At 45.6% G+C, this 20,408-nt stretch overlaps 1 protein-coding gene across 4 annotated transcripts in view; it reads left to right on the top strand.

Annotated features, from left to right (window-relative positions):
- Nucleotides 1-20,408, top strand: part of NUF2 (NUF2 component of NDC80 kinetochore complex) — a 198,437-nt gene that overhangs the window by 87,608 nt on the left and 90,421 nt on the right. For all 4 annotated transcript variants that reach the window (XM_085601504.1, XM_085601505.1, XM_085601502.1 and 1 more), the window contains exon 7: nucleotides 12,990-13,063. In XM_085601504.1, coding sequence (XP_085457630.1) covers nucleotides 12,990-13,063 — 74 coding nt within the window. The remainder of the gene's footprint in view (nucleotides 1-12,989; nucleotides 13,064-20,408) is intronic.

Genomic DNA, 20,408 nt, shown 5'->3' with positions numbered 1-20,408 from the left:
TTCTTCCTGTTCAAAGGGAAACTATGACTTATGTCCAAGCTATCTATTTATCCTTCCAAATAATGTTTCTTATTTCTTTTCTGTAATTGTTCCTATGTTGTTAAACTAGAAACAGCCTATTAGCCTTGTCCTCTCTTGTGTTCTTATTGGGCTAGAACTTTGCCCTCTCCTTAGGAGATCTTTGTATGCCGTTCCGAGACCTTTTACATATTAACACCAACAAAGCCTCCCCCCTCCCTCCCGTGTAGAAAGAAATCCATCTATCATAATCTTTCGAAATAGTCTGAGGCGTATGTTTAACGTGGGATTTCAGGAGCATATCGATATTATTTATAGTTTGGGATTTCAGTTGAGCAGACCATATCATCCTATGCTCATTCCTGCAACAGACTGGTAAACTATTCTGCCAATGATCTCTTAAGTACACAAAACTGTGCAAGGAAAGCAAGAGCAGTTTATGACCACTACCTAAGGATTCCCACATTACAAGATCTGTCCCATGCCGTAATTTGCAGAAAAAATTATAGATTATAGCATAGCCAATCAATGTTGCCACCTTCCCATTATCAAAAGTGTATTGCCTCAGCTGATCCCCCTGTACATCTACCATTTATAGTAGTCCTATTCTAACTATCTAATATGTCCAATTTCCTACCTTTCCCATCCCCACGCTGTATCATCAGACCCTAAATCGGAATTCCCAAGGCAGTTTCCTTTTCCAACTGTAGTTCATCCTTCAAGGAAAAAGAAGAAATCTTTGTGCTGAAGACACCAACCAATAAAATTGGCACATTTGGGAATTTTTAAGTCCTTTTTTCCAATAACACAACCTGTTAGGGGGGGGGAGCTCTTTTTGCCAGCATCTAGGGACTACCTGGCCCATCATCCATCTCTGCAGGAGGGGGAGGAGTGCAGGAGCACCCTCACACAAGTGCTATATAGTGCCAGTGCAGCCCCGCTCACTTGGGGGCCAAACCTCTTGTTGCCAGCATCTAGGGACTACCTGTCCGATCGTCCATCTCTGCGAGAGGGGGAGTGAAGGAGCAAGCTCCCACAAGCCATATATAGTGCCACCTCAACCGTTTTTTGCGGGATGTGCCCGGGCCAAGGGCGGGCATGTCCATGCCCGAGTCCAGAAGAGGCTGGGCCACCCCACTAAGCTTCTAATTGAGGTACTTTTGCACTATTTTATATTTGGTCGGACCCCACTTGAAAGCATCTGCAGCACTGTCGTGCTCACGACCTCGCAAATCCTTACTCATTTGACTGTTTGTTTACTATTGCTGTTTAGAGAGTTTACATAGCTCACATATGCTTATATTTTTTGCTCATATTAACTATTTTCGTGCATAGGTTTTTAAGCATCACCATCTGGGAGTATTTGTGTTTTTGCAAACCCTTGTTGGCATGTTAGGTGCCATTGTATTGTTCTCCCTGTCCCTTCTTACCCCTAACAAAAGGCCGTTACAAGTATACTGTTGGACTCCTATTGTATACCTGCGGGCTGTGTCCTAGGCCTAAACCTTATAATCTGGATGCCCCTTGACTTTAATAAGAAAATTGTCTAGTATTAACCATAGGAAAAAGGAAAATTATTGAAAAACACTCAGGGGAGCCTACAAATAAGAAAGTTCTCAAGACAGCTTTAAGTAATTGCATTATACAAGAAATTGATGATCTCATTTAGGAAGTGGAACAAATATTATGCCCAGTTAACTCTAAGCTAACTAATTCTACAAGAGAGAAAGCAAAAGTAGCTCCGTTATTTGCACAAAAAACAAAAGTCAGAGCACCTTTGACTCCCAAACCCGTTGCCCCAGTCACTGAGATACGTCCCCCTCAAGCAGTGATGAAACCGTTCCCAATCACAAAAGCAACCCAGGTACTCTGCACCTATCTATATGGTCCGCTACTTACCCATGACCTAAACAGAGCGGACAATTCTCCATGAAAAACAGGTAATAACACAACCTATAAATTTCGTTGAGCCGAGCAGTGCACTAAATGAGCTATGGGACGTCATTAACCTTATGAAAGCTGAGATAACGGACTTGAGAGCCAAGGTGCACCTGCTATACAAGCATGCTCCACATTCCCTTGCCCTCTGGTCCATGCTCCATCAGGACTGAGAGTAAGGGTATCCAAGCAGATCCCAACTTTATCCACCTAGCCAGGGGGGCTAATCCTCTGCATCCCCAGGGATTTAAAGAATTTATTCTGATAGTGCAAAAGACACCCTATTATGATATGCACCCAGAAAGCGATCCCATCCCTTTCTATCCAACCAGGGGTATGCACACGAATCATGCACGTTGTGGATACAACCCTTTACATCTGACACGCTGTAGTGATAGGTACCTAGAACCTGCTCATGAAGTACGATCTAGAGACTTCAACCCTCCCCATCATGCAGGAGCTTTCTTTTCGCCCAAGACTGCACCTAGATAACAAGCCAACTATTTCTAGGTTTCAAATTCTAGAACAAGCTTTCAAACGCCCGGTAAAGCCTAACTCTACAGCTTTATATCTGAAAAGTACAATGGAGGAGATATTTGTAGTTCCAGCTCACTAAATAGCCAGACAGGGGACCTGACAGGAGTGTCAAAGCTCCTAACGCATCAGAGAGAGACTGAGCCATCTGGAATTAACAGGTTCATTCACCTTTTGAATGGTATCCGAAAGTGTTAGTTTGATTCACTTGACATCCTTGGGGCCTCCGGTCTCCCCTCCGATGCGGAAAACTTCGATTCCATCAAGCTGACCCTTAAATCTTCCCTTCTAGTAAATGGCCTACTATCACTTGATGCCCGCACATCTCCACCTTTAAACTCAAAAATTGAATTTAAAATTGCCCCCTTACTACCAGAGCTCAGTAAGTGACCCTTAGCTTTATCACCTATGTCATCAAACGACTGACTGGTGACGTCAGCCAACAGTCTGAGTGGATCTGCTAGAGTAGTGCCTTCATCTCCCTCATTTGCTTCCTTAGAACCGACTCCTATAATATTCTCCCCATTGGGAGACTCGAATACCCTTATTTCACCAGACATGGATGCTAAAATAACATCTATACAGGTAGAGTCGATATATAGTATCATAGTAGCGAATACCTTTGCCATAATATCTATGAACATAGCTGGATTAATGAGCAAAATGCCACATGAGGATTGGTGTGCATTTGTTGATAAAGCTGATGTTATTATGTTCAAAGAAAAATTGGGATATTGACCCACAACATAGGCAATGATTTTAACCCTTCTTTACATCAGCTCTGGCATCACAGGCTGGAAGACTGTCTAGGGGTCTTGCAATATGGGTTAGCAGCTCAATTGGATGTCAAGTAAACAATTCAAAATTAATTTGCTTGACATACTAGTTATAGGACTTTCACCACGGAACAGAAAAAAAGATTAAATATATAATGTTTACAACAGAAGTACCAGCAAGTCAGTCGAATCCTAGGTCTTAGCACTAATGACAGAGTGTATTGTGATGGCCGATAAGGCCACCACTGTTGTAGTCAGGGGAGATTTTAATGTATGCTATGAGCCTTTAACCCTTATAAGGGATATAGCTGGTGAAAAGGACCAGCAGAGGGGTATTCCCCACTTGCAAGGTCAATGTATCCTACTCACGTCTAAGGCTGCTCTTTAGCTAGTTGATCTGTCACTCACTCATCAGTTGAGAACTTGTAATAGGCGCACAGTATCTCACTGACATGGAAGTTGAATTCTGTTTTGAGAGTGACCATTATCCCCTACTACTTAACCTTCGGGTTAGCCAAGATTCTTATAACCCTAGATATTTAGAGCAGCCCCGTGGTGATTTGACCATTGTCAAAAAATAGAAGAAATGTCGAATGTGATACATAATTAGACCTTAATTGCTTTTGCTTGCCCAGTCTCCCACTGTACACCATTATGGATCTCCACATAAAATGTTTTGAGAATATGAAGAATCTCTTCTTTACGAAACCTGTTGCCTCACGAAGAATGTTAGTTTTAGGTAATCACTCCTAGTATAACAGAGATTGCAGAGAAGTGAAGACCTACTTGATTAAAACTATTAAAAGTAGCACATTGTACAAAATACAGGCTGCCAGTGCCAACTACAACGAGGACCAAACAAGGCAAAAACAACTTGGGACACATCCGTATGGGGGACATTTTGGAAGCCGTTTAGACAGGGAGTCAGACCAGAGTCTAAAATTGTACAGTTATTTATATTTCTAAAGTGCAACGGTTACCCGAGGTTGTCCTGTCGCTAGCTACTACCATCTGAACACAGGTTGATATGGAAATCCTACTTGCGGAAAAGCCAGATTTAAAGTCCTTTCCTAAAAGCCATTAAGTCAGTGGCGGTTCTGATGTGGAAAGGAAGTTCATTCCAGGCCCTTGCGGCGCCGGTGACAAAGCTTCTCCCTCCCCAGTTTACTTTTTTAATGAGAGGTACTATCACCATCTTAGCTCCTGAGGAGCGAGGGGCTATTTTAGGGACATACCATTGAAATAGACGTTCAAGATATTCTGGTCCTATTCCTTGAAGGGCTTTTAAGACAGTGCAAAAGGATTTAAAATGCACTCGGCGTCTAACTGGTAGCCAATGAAGGCTTTTAATTTCCTTGGTGACTGATACACATTTTAACGTGCCGGTAAGCAGTCTAGCTGCCGTGTTTTTCAAAAGTTGGAGTTTGTTTAAATGTCGCTCTTGAATGTTCCATTATAGACCATTACAATAAACAAATCTTGATAGAATGAGAGATGTTATAACTATGCGTTGACTGTCCCCCGGCAGAAAAGGCATTATTTTCTTAATTATTCCTAGAGAGTGAGATGTCGCTGATGTAATTGCATTTATCTGGTCCCCAAAAGTGAGTTTATCGTCAACTATATCTCTCAGATTTTATTGCTTCCCTGCTAGGTTTTGGAAGGGTGCCTAATTCTTCCGGCCACCAATTGGGAGTCCAGAAGCTGGCATTATTTCCAAAGATGATGACCTCAGTTTTGCTCGAGTTTAACTGCTTTCATGCAATCATAAAATCTCTTGCTCTTATCTAATTCCTGACCTGGCAGCAGAGACACCACAATTTGCATATCATCCGCATATGAAGTGAGATGAAAGCCAAAGGATCTGATCAGGGCGGTCAAGGGGGACACGTAAACATTAAAAAAGAGTGGGACTAAGGGGTGACCCCTGAAGCACTCCACAAGGTAAGGAAAGAGGTTTTTTGAGCAGAATTTGTCCAGTGCCACAATTTGAGTTCTTTCAGTTAAGAAGGATTTCAGTAGCTTCCAGGTTTTGCACTGAATCCCGCAGGCCGACAAACGGTCCATCAGGAGATCATGATGGACCGTATTGAAGGCCGCAGAGAGATCCAGCATAACCAGTGCTGCATTGTCGCCCTGAGCCTGGGCTTCCCTTATTTCTTTGGTGGATTTTATAAGGGCAGACTCTGTGCTATGTCCTTTCCTAAACCCATATTGAGTAGGATCCAAAATTTTGATTTACCTGGAGAAAGGCACTGAGCTGTGTATTCATGGCTTTCTCCACCAATTTAGCTGGCAATACAAGGCGGTAAATTGGCCGATAGTTATTAGGATCCTTAGGGTTTAAGGTTTTTTTTTTTTTCAACAACGGAAGGATTGATGCTATCTTCCAAGTTTTGGGAAAATGCCCTGACTAACATGGCATTAAATAAGGAAATAAGCGAGATGGCAAATTTGATCAAAGAGACCGGACAAGGATCATAAGGAGAGTCTGATCTAATAGAGGCGAGTAGATTTAAAGTGTCTTTAATGGACTGTGGAGCAAACTTATCAAGGGTAGGCAATAAGTCAGGTGCTGTTTTGTCCCGTGCAGTTAGAACATTCGTCCCTCCCATCGGGGAGAAACTGAACGACGCGAAGATAACCTCCACCTTCTGCAAGAAGAAAGTGGCAATTTCCTCACATAACTCTTGACTACTTGGACTTTTAGATGGTGAGGGGGAAGCCAATCTAGATACTGTCCTGAAGAGTTCTTCAGTCGAACGCTTAGCCAGTTTTATTTGATTTGCAAATAATGCTCTTTTTGTAGTAAATAAAAGCCTATTGTAGACTCGAAGACTTTGTTTATATAATTCTTTCTCTGCTTCGTTGTATTCTCTTCTCCAGTTGCCTTCGAGACGCTTGCAAACGAGATTTTGTTCCCTTAGTTCCACAGAGTACCAGGGAGCTGTTTGTTGGGATCATTTGGGGTGCAAAATTTTCACAGGAGCTAGTTTTTTGCAGGCTGTCTGCGCCCACTTTGTATGACGACATAGTGGCCTCCTCAACCTCTGTAGGCAGCGAGCAGGCGGTCGTAGTGAGGTCTTCTAACTCTGTGCCCTTAATTTTATTCCATGCTCTTAGTTTTATCTGGCTCTTAAGGGCCCCAGTGCTATTGTGTAGTTCGGGAGGGACCGACTCAAACTGAATTGCTACGTGGTCTATCCAGGCAAGTGGCAACAACCCAGTACAGGTTACCCGTGGATGACTGGAAAAATTCCCATCCAATGTATGGCCTGCAAAATTGAGTGGGACATTCTACATGGTGCCTTAAATCAATGCTACTCATCACATCGACAAGAGCGGTTGTGTCGGGGTCGGTAAGCGCTTCCAGATAAAAGTTAAATGAAGTGAATCCGAGCAGAGCCCATCCTCTAGCAGGGTTCCAACTGAAGCTAGAAACGTGTTCCTAGGTCCTGGTGGTCTGTACAATAAAATGCCCTTGAGTGATGATCGGAAAAGGCGGAAACTGAAGGAAAGTGCTTCGCAAGTTGAATTAGATGCTGTATGAAAGGAGGCATTTAAGGAGCTGTGATATATTACTGCCAGCCTCCCCCCCCCCTCCTAATGGGCCTATTCTGTGTGCGACAGGAACCCTGGTGGAGTAGCTTTGACTAAATCAGGTCCCGAGGCATCGTCTGTCCAGGATTCAGTGATGAGCGCAAGTTTTATATTAATGATCCTCCATAAGTATGGCACACTCCATTTTTTTAAAAATTATTTTTGTTTACAGATTTTTATTGATTTTCTGAGAAGGTCAAACAAATAACTTCATAGACAGCATACATTAATGATTCGGGAAGCAATACATTACAAGTGCAATTAGTGTCATAGCTGCAGCCTCCCAGAGGGCGCCGCTCAGTGACTCCCCAGGGCCCTCATGCCCCAATACTGAATCCCCTCTCAGCCCCCGCTTTATGCAATTATACAATCCCTAGCAGCTCCATGTATATTGTCGTTCAGAGTGCAGGGTCATCGTAGGCATGAGGGAAAAACAATAAAACACCCAGCCCCAACACCCCCACTCCCCTACTAACCCTCAAGTCCCCTGTAGACCCCACCAACCCCCCCAAGCATGCCGCTGGCTACTAACTAAAAGGTTCCAGGTATTCCCAGTTCTTCTCCAGGGACCGCCTGACTCCCCAGCACTCAAATTTGAATTCTTGGTAGGGCAGAAACACTGGAGGCGACCCCCCTCGCCGCCCTGCCATCGGCTGTAATGCACTTCTCCGTCAGTTAGAGCCTGCAATATCAGATGTCTTGAGCGCAACCCCCGTCTCAGCCAACAATAAGTATGGCACACTCCATGCTGTGTTTTACCAATGATCTGGCGTTTAGCAATAAACATCGTAATGGGTCTGCATTAGGCCGCTCAGTGTTTGCCCATTTCTGTGGGCTTGGCTGCGTGAAATAGAAATTGGGGGAGAGAGTTTTTACAGCTGGGACAAGTGGGGGGATTGATCTGGGGATTGTGTAGAATGTTAGGCACATACAGGCGGTATCCTTACCTCCAGTATTCAAAGCGAGTAGCTCGACCCTATAGTACTTTGAAATGATAGAAAGTTCTGACCTAAAAGGTGCAGGGGCCTGGTGCTGAGAGCGGATTGGCCCAGATGGACTTGCCTTTGGCACGTCAGCTGTGTGGTCGTGTCAACATGTCCATTTATATTATCGAGCTGAACAACTAGCCCTCTAACCAAAATGGTGACCCGCTCTGACTTGCGAGGACCGATCAACGTGCTGCCAGCTACAAGGATCTAGGACGGGCAGGTTACAGCGTGCAGGTAGAAGTAAATATAATTGTACACACAACACAGTGAATCACAAGTTAAAAAGAATAAAAACGCTTTTAAAAAAGATTTTCCTACGAGCTATAACCCAGCTCTGTGATCAGGGAAAGGCAGCGCTCTACCACACGACTTGGTATCTTATTTCCAAGCTTTTTATAGTAAAGGAAAAGATGCCAACAAGGCCATTACAATACCAGATACAGAGGTGCTGGCTACTGAACTAGACAATGACTGCTCTAGAGACACTATTACACCCCCCCTAGAGGCAGCAAGCACAATAGCGTTTTTCACTCTGGAGGAACTACGTACAGTCATGTGTGCGCAGAAGGCGGCAAGGCTCCAGGCCCAGATAGAATCCCTGGGGACCTATATAAAACCGAGCCAGATGTCTGGGCACTGAAAAGTTATTTAATTTAATCGAATTGCCAATGCCATCATGGCAGGTGCACCAATACCCACAACGTGAAGAGGAGCTGAGATTATTCCTATTTTTAAGAAGGTCCTAAGATCTGACACAGCTAATTATCACTCAGTCTCCTAGATAATGCCCCAAAAATATTTTGCAAGCACATTTTGGACAAACTGTTGCCCTGGGTGGAGGACAACAAGATATTATCCCAATTACAGTCCTGTGTTCCATTGCAAAATGAGTACAGTAGATCAAGTCTTTAGATTTTACCTACTAAGATGGAAAGTGGTGGACATAAACAGGGGCAGCCTTTATGTAGCATTTGTTGACTTAAAGGCTGCCTTTAATATGGTCCCAAGAGCAAGATTCTGGCGTATACTAAGATGTTGAACTACTGCCACACTTGCTGGACATCATAGTCCGCCCTCACACAGATAACTACACACATATTCGATGGGGTGTTAATGGTGAAACAACTGAACCAGTATTGGTTACTAAAGGGGTTAGACAAGGCTCTGTCCCGCATTGTTCCAGCAATCCAGGTCCAATCATGATCACGTTTCGCTGATGGTTACTCTTGATATGTGTAGGTTTGTATCCTTTTCTCTGATTTTATTATAAAAATCTTTTCAGTTCCAATGTCTCCATTGCTACCAATACCCACATGCGAGAGTTTGTGATGGGTCGGGTTAGGCTGTGCCCCTTTGCTTCCTTCTTGAGGATTATCATAAACTGTCATCCACCTAATAGCCGCAGGCCATGGTAGAAAATGCTCGTAGACATCAAAGCCTGCTTGTCATTGCTCATCAGTTGAGTTAAGACCCACTTCCGCTACGATCCTAGAATGAAAGTGAACCCCTTACATGTGGCCATGAAGATGAGATAGCACTCGCCTGAGGGAAGGAAACCCAGGCAATATCTTTAGATGTTATTTTGACCAGCTGTGGTACCATTTTTGAAGGAGAGAAGATCCTAGATCTATTTAGGACACGTTTTGTATCAGACCACAAGAATATCCACCAGTCGGAGAACCCATTCAGCAGCATTATAGGTGTTAACTGAAATTCTCTTACCCATCATTGACCACCGTCTTGCCGGCAGCCCCCAGCTGCAGCAGTTAATGCAACATTACATTGTGTGGTAACTGCCATGCCCGTGCCACTGCACTCTCTAGACATAGGGGCCACCTGACTTAAACCTGTTGTTAGCCATTAGTGGGCCTACAGAATCTGTGGGGTCTTGTCCATAATAGGGATCACCTGGTTGGCTTAGTTACAGGTTTCTTCTTGGGAGCAAATTGCTTTCCACAGATAATTCCCAAATCTGAAGGCACTCACCAACCGCCTCCTCTGCAGATTCCTTTAATAGTTAGACTCAAAATCGAAGCAATCTTTTTCCTTTTTTAGTTATTCTCCGTTTCCAGTTTTGCTTCAATTTGAGATTTAACAATCCCGTTGTTAGCTTCAATTATTTGGGGTAAAGCAGGAGCATCTTTCCACTTGATCTACTTCGTTCCCAGCTCCAGTAGTATTTTTTCCAGAGAGATCTTCATATGCAATCATTTCAGGCACACTACTTAAAGGTTGCAGTCCTTCATTAGTAGTCACACTTGGGAGCATGACATCCTCCAAGTCGGTCTGGGTTGCTTTGTGACAGTTCACAAGTGTAGATTTTCCTTGTACACACACCAGCCCTTCTGCAGAGGATTCATTATTTGTCTCAATAACCGGATTTTCCTTACTCTTGTATTTTTTCATCCTTAGTTCTGATAAAAACTGTAAAATCACTAAGTTTGTGTCAACATTATGTTCAGTAATCCTTTAGGTTTAGACAGTAGTTTAACTATAGATTCCAAAATGTTATTCATTGAAGCCATCCAGCTAGAGTTAATTGTAGCTTGCCCACTTAATAGATGACATTTATTGGTCTACTTGTGTCCTTTCCAACACTATTTCGGCAAGTCTCTGGCTGTGTTTTATTAAGTAGCAAGACACTCTCAAGAGAAGATGATAAATCAATTACATATATGGGAGTGAGAGTCTCCATGGTTGGCACTCTTGGGCGCTTCTTTGCGTCTTATCATAAACTGCACAGGGACTTGAGGACTGATTTACATCTCACAGTTTCACGCTGCCTGGAAGCATAAAACATAGGGGCATGTCTAGCTTGTCCACCAAGCCTCCTTCTCTCTCGAAGTTATCCGAAATTGACTTAGTTGGTTCATATAATTGCAATGTTTCCCTTCATTGCCCGAAAACACAGTTGGTCCTAAAATCTCTAATACGTTGCTCCACATCTATGATTTTCCCACCACAAGCGTGCTTATATTTATTTAAATTCAATTCAACAGCCATTTTATCAAATTTAGAGCAGGAGCTGGGGGCATTTACCAAGACCTCCTATGCTGCTCCTTGGTCTAGTCTTTGCTCAAACAATAAACAATATCTTTATCTGGGCCGGGATCCATGACCTCATTAGTATGCACTTCCACAGTCACGTTTAGCTAATTCTTTTGTCCTCTAGCATCTCCAGACATAGGGACAGATAGTGATTGGGTCACTGATAGATACATTTTAGCCCAGACGATCCCAGTGACAAACTTGTTTACCGCCCCCATGCAACAATTGCCAGATGTCTCAACCTTCTTTGACTTGGGTTGCAAGAATAACCTTATTGAGTAATTCGATAGCCTTGCAACACTTTGATTCTTAATTAACTGCCTCTTTCTCACAACTCGAGATCTTAAAATGCATAGTGGGTTTACTGCTACCTGAGCATCTGAGATACTAGTGGGTTACACATTCGATTTCAGCTTCGTAGACACATTCTCTCAGTGAAGATCCTCGCCTGCCGACAATATTAAGATGTGAATCGCAGATGGATCTGGTATGTTCCTATTCTTTTTTACCATGATGCCTTACTTCTGTGACACCGCCACAGCACCCATAGACAGCTTAATTCCGAGGCTTAATGAAACTATCTCCACCACTAAGGGAGCTGCAAGGTACCCCTGAACGTTCTATGGGCAAATAACACTAACTGTCAAGCAGCTCTCAAAACGCTTTCCTTCTGCCTTTTTTGCCCTAAAGCAAATTATGGACGCTGCTCACTTCCTGGTTCCTGTTACAGGTCAGCGTTCATATCCATTTGTGTAGTAGCCTCAGAGCAGCATCACCGCAGCAAGAGCAACAAGCCTGGGTGTCCGCAAACACCAACCACGTGATCAGGAGCAGTGTTGAACTCGCTAGCAGCCTCTTCCGTCCTGTGTCTCTGTTCTTCATCCAGCCACCTCTCCAGTCTTACATACACACCAAAATACACAAAGAAAGTTCACAATTGTAGTGAGGTTGTGTTCGCCTGTCATCCCACAACATTTTTATGAAGGTTCATCAACTTTGTCTCTTGGGTCCAAGATTTACTGAACTTATTGGGCGTGTTGTTGAATGTGGAAACTTATGCAGTTGTGAAAAAATGATGGCCTGTATATCTGGCTTTAATCAATGAATCCATGTTTAGGATTCCCTTTCGATATGTTAATCTTTCTTCAATTTATACACCAAGTTGTTTTGTTTCCCAAACATACATACTGCAAGGAAATATTATCAATAGTCATTTGGAGTTGTGTCCTCGCGTTCTTGGATTCTCTTTTATTTTTTATGCCCTTTGCTGTACTCTTATCTACTTTTTAATATATGTTGAATTTCCTGCTGCTGGATTCAGATGTGCTAACAATTATTTACTTATTTAAATCGTTTTTATAGTGCATCTACTTCAGTAAATGTATATTAAAAACTAGGGTTGGACGAAGAATTCCTGCTCTGCCGATGGAGTTCGCAGGGTTTTGCCCACGTCTGAAAAACTCTGTAAAGTAACGCGTAGCAGACTTTTTTGTCTTTCGCGGTTGGCCGACGTTAAGTTGGCAAACGCTCGAGAGAAAAAAACGCGCGATAGCCCTCCTGGCGAGATTTCTCAGCGTGGGCGGTTGCTGCAGGTTGCAACTGCTTGTGTTGAGAAATCTGCTGCTTACATTGAGGAAGCTGCCGCTCAAGTAGAATGTCTACTGGAACTGCAGAAAGCAGCAGTGCCCTCTGGTGTGATGCATAGCACCGTTCGCGCAGAGATTACAGCACAGCACAATCTCCCGGCGCTAAAACTCCATGCGAGCAGCGCAACATAAAAGACTCCGCCACTGGCGGAATTCCACAGAGCGCAGCGGAGTTTTTCTGGCACTTTGCTGAGTTCTGTGGAGTAAAACTGTGCCCAGGCCTTTTAAAAACGATTAAAGCCATTAAGAACGTTTTACTTTCTGCTTCTTCAAAATGTTGACTCACTATATTTCTTTGTGCATTTTATTGAAATTAAAAATTCTTCTGTTTAAATCACAAAATAGTTTGTTTCCAGAATACATGGAGGTACTCCAAAAGCCGCATGTCCTACAAAATACTAACTCTTCAGTGACATGCATTTTATTTTTTTGGTTTCTAGCGATCAGCGCTAGAAAATCTGCAACAGGTACAGAAATCAAACGACGAAATCCAGATGAAAATCAAGAAACTCTCGTAAGTACAATATTTTTAGTAAAGTTTAGGCTGGGTGTGACGATCATACGAGAACCCTGGCATCCATTCAACAGACTGGGCTGTTTGCATGTAATTAATGTAAATACTTCCTCTTCTTTTGATAAATTTTCACAGGAGGTTCAGTACAATTTATAGAGACTATCAGGTTTTATTTAACAAGACTACGAATAGGCACATTGCGCTTTTTGGTTGCTTTCCCCGAGATGGGCTTTTGTCTCCAAAGCTTCCCAAATGCCCATGTGATGGTAAGTCCAACCAGACTACATTTGACTTTTTTGTAACTTTTTTATAGGGATCTGAGGAAACAAATACTGCATCCATTGTTTTTAAAAAGAAAAAATATATTTATTATAAAGACTCTTTTAATTTATTCCGTAATCTTAACAATGTGAATTTGTGCTATCGAGTTTCTGTCTGTTTCTTATGCCATCCAAAGAAGGAAATGAATAGTCCAATAATTATCCCTCATCTTATGCCTTTTATAATGTCTTTTAACTTGATGACCCTCAGGTTGGCACCTAACTTGCTATAAGAGACCATTAGTTATAGATTCCTTACCTTAGATTTACCCCCAGGCGTCAGACTGGATCGGGAGAATTTTTCTGTAGCAGTACCCCTGCACGTCGGTAGATGGCATCGGTCGACTCCGCTTTCGGCGTCTTGGTCGCCGGCATGACGTTGCGGTGTCTACTTAGATGCTGCCCCAGCGCGCTGACGTCATTTCTTTCTTTTTCCGTGGCAGCCAGCGCAGATCCGGAGAAGGCTTGCCCCTTAGTCACTTTTTGACTAAACTTTTTTCAACTTTTGTCGAACGTCTTTTTGAGTCTATTGACTGCTGGTAGCATGAGGCATGTTCCATTGTCGGACCGGCTTCAAGCCTTGTGACTCCTGTCACAAATTGATGTCTGTCACAGATCCACACCTCGTGTGCCTCTGGAGCCTGGACCACAACCTGAAGTCATGCTCCGACTTCCAGGCCATGAATCCAAAGCCTTTCTGGAAGCGTTCACGAAAGCTCTTGGAGGCCCGGCAGTCCACCCCGTGTCATTGGAGATCCCGGTCGAGAGGAAGGTCTCGGGACAGGTCGCGCAGCCACCACCACTCGTCATCGAAGTCTTCGCACTCCTCTGGTAAGTCGAAGCACAAGAAGTAGGCGAAGAAGCATCGAGCCTCTTTGCCTTCTCCCTGGCCGCTGCGATGCAGGACCCAGAGCGTCATCGCTCTCCCACTCCATCTTCGGAGCCTGCTTCTGGGACGGCTCCGTGCTTCCCTCCCTTTCCTGGAGCCGGAGCGTCCCCTGCCCAGCTTCGAGCTTTTCACGAAGCGCTGCACAGCTTCTTTGGGCAGCCCGACTCCGCTGGCACGCCTTCGGGCCCCGCGGACCTGGTTGGTGGCCCTGGGCCTTTCGATGCAGGCGGCTCTGGCCCTGAAGTTCCCTCGAGGATCCAGACCTGGATCCGTATCGACACCGGTCGACCTCACCGTACCTTCCACGGCACCGATTCCAGTGCCCCCAACCGGCGTGGACCTCAGCCTCACCCCTGAGTTTGACACGGCACCGGACCGGCATCGGGTGAGGAGGACTGGGAGTGTCTGTAGACCCTTTAGCTGACCAGCTTGAAGAGCCGGACTGGCGAGAGGAACTGGGTGATGCCAGTGGTTGGGATATCTCCACAGACCTTGGCATGCTCTTCCCCCCCTCACCGTGGCTATGGAGGAGGGAGCTTTGTAATCGGTGATGTTGCGTAGGTCGGCTTAGGCCTTAGGCCTGGAGCTTCCTACGGTGGCAGTTAGGACTAACCTCCTGACAGAGGTACTTCAACCAGCAGTTGCCTCTTCGTAGCCCCTGCTTCTTTTTAATGAAGCCCTCACCAACGTCCTTCTGGGCACTTGGTCCAAGCCCAGCACAGGGGCTCCTGTAGACAGGATGATTGCCTAACGCCACCGCCTGCCCCTGGGCGACCCCCTTTTCCTCTCCCAACACCCGACCCCGTAGGCTTGTTGGTCCAAGCCTCGTCTTCTAAGGGCGCATTCCCTACTGCTCCCCCAGATAGGCAATCCAAGAAGCTGGACCACCTTGGGAAGAAGATGTTTTCTTCCGACAGCTTAGCGCTGCGGTCGGTGAACACAGAATGCCTCTTGGGCCGTTCTACCCATATGGTATGGAATTTGGTTGCGGAAGTGCTGCCACAGTGCCAGGAGGAGGCCCGGGCCGTTCTCACCCGCGCGTTTGCAAAGGGTCGAGACGCAGCTAACTTCACCATTCGGTGTGGGCTGGATACCGCCTGCTTTCTGAGCAAAACGGTTTCCATGTCAGTAGCCTAGAGGTGCTACGCCTGGTTGAGGACGTCTAGTTTCTCGGGGGATATCCAGTCCACCCTTCTGGACATGTCCTTTGATGAACGTCACATATTCGTTGACAAGGCGGACTCGGCGCTTGAGCGCTTCAAGGATTCTGGGGCTACGGCCAGATCCTTGGTCCTCGTGGCAACCTCTCGTCCCTCGCATTCTGCCTTTTGCCCCTTTCATGGCTACGGAAGGGGTGCCTCACCACGTTCCACCCAATCGAGCCACAGGGCCAAGCAAGCTGCCCAGCCTATGCGTGGCCGCAGACGTGGGACCTGCGAGGCTGGTTTGGGGGCCAGCAGGTGGGCCAGTCCACCCATACCCCCTCTGCAGCAGCCTCCAAACCCTCCTAGGCTGACCTTTCAGAGCCACTAGATGCCAGTGGGCAGCAGGATTCGTCATAACTTCCCCCCTGGCAAAACAGCACGTTGGGCAGGTGGGTTTTGAAGATAGTCCGAAAGGGGCTACTCCCTCCCCTTCAAGACTACCCCTCCCTCCATGCAACCATCCTTCCTTCGCCTGTCGGAGGATCACTTGGCCCTTCTCTGCCAGGAAGTTGCAGCTCTCTTGGCCAAGGGAGCTAGTGAAAGGGTCCTTGTGCCAGATGTATGTCATGGTTGCTATTCCCACTACTTTCTGGCAAGCAAGAAGGACAAAGGCCTGCGTCCTATCTTAGACCTCAGGGCCCTCAACCGCTTCCTCCGGAAGGAGAAGTTCAAAATGCTCATGATGGCTCAGCTCCTCTCTGCCCTCGATCCCGGAGACTGTATGGTAGCGTTGGACTTGCAGGACGCCTATTTCCACATCCCTTCCTGCCAACCACAGGCATTACCAACGATTCACGGTAGGCCACGAGCATTTTCAGTTTACCGTGCTCCCCTTTAGCCTTACCAGCGCCCCTTTTGGTGTTCATGAAAGTGATGGCGGTGGTCGCAGCTCGCCTGCGCAGGTCAGGGGTGCTAGTCTTCCCCTATCTCGACGGCTGGCTGTTAAAGGCAGGCTCGCCCAACACTGTCGTTTCCCACCTCTAGACTACGGCGGACCTCCTGCATTCGCTGGAGTTCTCTATCAACGTGCCCAAGTCACACCTCATTCCCTCTCTGAAGCTCCTCTGCATCTGAGCAGTTCTGGATACAGCGCAGTTTCTGGCTTATCCTCCCGAGCAGCGTGTCCGGGATATTTGGACTATGATACTGATGTTTCAGCCTCTATCCCGGATTTCGGTGAGAATAACCCTGAGGCTGCTGGGCTTCATGGTCTCCTGCATCGTACTGGTGGATCATGCCAGATGGCATATGCGGGCTGTGCAGTGGGACCTGAAGTTCCATTGGGCGCAGCATCAGAGGAATCTTTCCAGTGTCGTCCAGATCTTGGAGAGTACTGCACGTCAGTTGCAGTGGTGGCTCGCAAACCAGGATTGGGTTAGCGGCAGATCCCTTTCCCTTCCCCATCAAGAGTTCACAGATGCGTCACTCCTGGGATGGGGCGCCCACATGGGAGAGGCGGAGATCAGGGGTCTCTGGTCTCTGGCGGAGTCCGGGCTCCACATCAACCTTTTGGAGCTCCGGACGATCCATCTTGCACTGAAGGCATTCTTTCCTTCTGCCAAAGGAAGAGTAGTGCAGGTGTTCACGGACAACACCACCACCATGTGGAATTGCAACAAACAGGGCGGGACGTGGTCGTGGACCCTTTGTCAAGAGGCTCTTCACCTTTGGACATGGCTGGAACATCAGGGCATATTCCTGGTGGTTCAATGCCTGGCAGGTTACCTGAACACCAGTGCGGACGAACTCAGCTCCCGGTGTATGATGGATCACGAATGGCGTCTTCACTCAGAGGTGGTACAAGGTCTCTTTCAGCAGTAGGAAGAGCCTTGGTTGGATCTGTTCTCCACCGAGGAGAATGTGCAATGTCAGCAGTTCTGGGCGCTGGAGTTTCCAAAGTGGCACTGGCTCGGCGATGCTTTTCGTCGCAAGTGGAATTGCGACCTCCTGTAGGACTTTCCGCCTGTACAACTTCTACCCAGAGTGCTGAAGAAGATCAAGCGCGCCCGAGCATAAGTCATTCTTGTGGCACCGGACTGGGCACAAAGAGTCTGGTACCCATAGCTCTTGAGTATTGTCATCGATCCTACAATCAGACTGCCTCTTCGAGAGGATCTTCTGTTGCAGCAGTAAGGGACAGTTCTCCACCTGAACCTGTCCAGCCTCCACCTCCTTGCGTGGAGATTGAGCGGCGACAGTTGACAGCTTTCGTCCTTCCTCCCAAAGTCTGTAACGTCATCTTGGCAGCCAGGCGTCTCTCCACTAAGACGGTATACGCCTGTATATGGATCATCTTTGTGGCAGCGTGCACAGCAAAGGTTGTGGATCCCCTTTCTGCTCCTCTTTCAGAGGTTCTCTTCTTCATTCTTTCTTTGGCCCAGCAGGGCTCTGCTCTGGGCACTCTTAAAGGCTACATTTCGGCCATTTTTCGCCTTACTGATCAGCCTTCTCTTTTCAAGTCCCCGATTGTAAATAGATTTCTAAAGGGCATTACTTATCTCTTTCCTCCTTCTCCATTCGTAATGCCCCAGTGGGACTCGAATCTTGTCCTTACTTATCTTATGTGTGCTCCCTTCGAGCCACTACATAACTGTCCTCTTCGTCTTCTTACTTTGAAGACCGCTTTCCTGCTTGCCATAACCTCTGCTCACAGGGTGAGTGAGCTTCAGACTCTGTCCTCCGAGCCTCTTTTTCTTGCAGTTCATCTGGACAAAGTGGTCCTTCGCACTAGGCCCCCTTTTCTACCCAAAGTGGTTAACTCTTTCCACATAGGTCAGACCATCACATTGCCCACCTTCTTCCCGTCGCCGCACCCTTCCAAAGGGAAGGAGAGACTCCAATGTCTGGACCCAAAACGTGCGCTGTCCTTCTACCTTGACTGCACTAAAGATATCCGGGTGGACGATCACCTCTTCGTGGGTTATGTGGGCGCCAAGAAAGGTCAGGCAGTGCAAAAACGTACCATCTCTTGGTAAGTCGTCCTATGCATCAAAATCTGCTATTCTTTGGCAAAAAAGCAACCTCTAGTAGGACTGCGTGCCCACTCTGCCAGGGTGACGGCAGCCTCTACTACTTTGGGACGTGGAGTTCCGCTGATTGATATCTGCCAGGCAGCCAGGCGGGCATCACTGCACTATAACTAATGTATGTCTCTTACAGATTCATTGTTACCAAAGGTAAGTAACTTGTTCTTTTATCCGAATAAAGATTTATTTGATTTGACTATCAGACTATATTACGCATGCCTGAATCCTGCAAGCAGCATGTTGTAATACAGCACAGGGCTTTTTCACACATGCAAAGCAATGGCATGGTCTGATATTTTTATATATAATAAATATATATTTTGTGGAGGAAGAATTTTTTTAAAGTTATTTCTTATGTATCCTTTTTGAGGGTTACCCCATCCCATCTTTTTGGGGGGGGTAACCCCCAAATCCCTCATTTTTAAGCCCTTACCTCCTTTTACCTCTTCCTGCTACTCAACACTATAAACCCCTTACCTTTACTCTTCCCTTGAACCCCAAAAATGGCCTATTTCCCTTTGCCTCTGCCCGCACCTGAACCCTAAAAACACTTACCTCCCCTTACCTGTTCCTGCCCCTCAACCCTAAAAACCTCTTACCCCTTTACCTCTACCATTCCCTGAACCCTATAAACCGCTTACTTCTCTTTACCTACCCCAGAACCATAAAAAGCTCGTGCCTCCCTTTATTACTACACACCCCTGAACCCTAATTCAAACTTACCACCCTTTACCACTACCTGAACCCTAAAAGACCCTTACCTCCCTTTACCACTTTTCACCCCATAACACCTCTTACTACTACATGCTCTTGTGACATGAAGACCCCTGAAAACCTTTACTACCCTGTACCCTAACCCTCCGTGGTGAATTACCCAAAAAAATATGTCCTACATTGTAATGGCTGTGTACCACTGATGGCTGCTGACGTTTTCGAAGTACTCGAAATATTTTGAATATCTGTGTTTGTTCCACTTTCACATTACTATCTCGCATCTCGAGGCAGATTAGTGTGGTCACCCAACTGGACTGTAATTCAGGTTCAGGTTCTCATCATTTTAGCACTTTGTGTCACTAAAACTATGTGGTATCTCTTTGTTTTGGGGGTGGAAATGGACAATAGGTAATGTAGGATCACAGAGACCACAAACACACATTGGTTAGCTCAGAAGGGATCTAAAATTCATTTCTATTTTCAGTTGATGCTTTCCTGAGCCTTTAGTTCAATTTTCTTCTTGCTTGATTACCAGCGGTATGCACCTTGATTTTTACTTGTAGGTCATTATATTTTGCCGAATGTTAAATTGTACTACAATTAAATCGTAATTCCATGCATTTGTTATTAACTGGTTTATTCTAGGCAATCTGATGTAGTCTTCGAGGAACGCTATTAGTCGTTTTCCAACCACCCAGACGAGCACTGCCTAGTTTTGGTACAGACGAACTTTGTTGCTTTAACACAATAGTTGACTTACAGTTCTAAATATTAAAATATTCTGCATCCTTTGGGCTCCCCTAATTTTGACTTGCCTTCAACTGTATGGATAAGTTTTCCCAATCTCTCCAACTTGAGTTCGTTTTTACATTTTTATTATGTATGCCAGAATGTACCCATAATTGTAAGATATATTCATTTACCACTTTTTTAAGTGCTTTAGCATAGTAATAGCTACAAAGGGTCTTACAGTGAGCAAGAAACCAAAGGGAGGAAAGTGAACAGAGGAATGGAACTTGTGAACGTGCGCTTTACAAATAAACATGTTATGTTATGGCGAGACTGTGAGATGATTAATGGGGAGGAAAGGCTAGGGTTAAGTGAAAGAGGAGGAGGGAGCAGTGGTGTGGAAGGCATGGAGGAGATAAGGACTAGCAATGGGACAGTTTTGAAGGAGATGAAATAAAGTGG

This window comes from Triturus cristatus, chromosome 4_2 (genome assembly GCF_964204655.1).
Source record: "Triturus cristatus chromosome 4_2, aTriCri1.1, whole genome shotgun sequence".
Classification (NCBI taxonomy): domain Eukaryota; kingdom Metazoa; phylum Chordata; class Amphibia; order Caudata; family Salamandridae; genus Triturus; species Triturus cristatus.
This window is presented reverse-complemented; position numbering and strand designations above follow the sequence as displayed.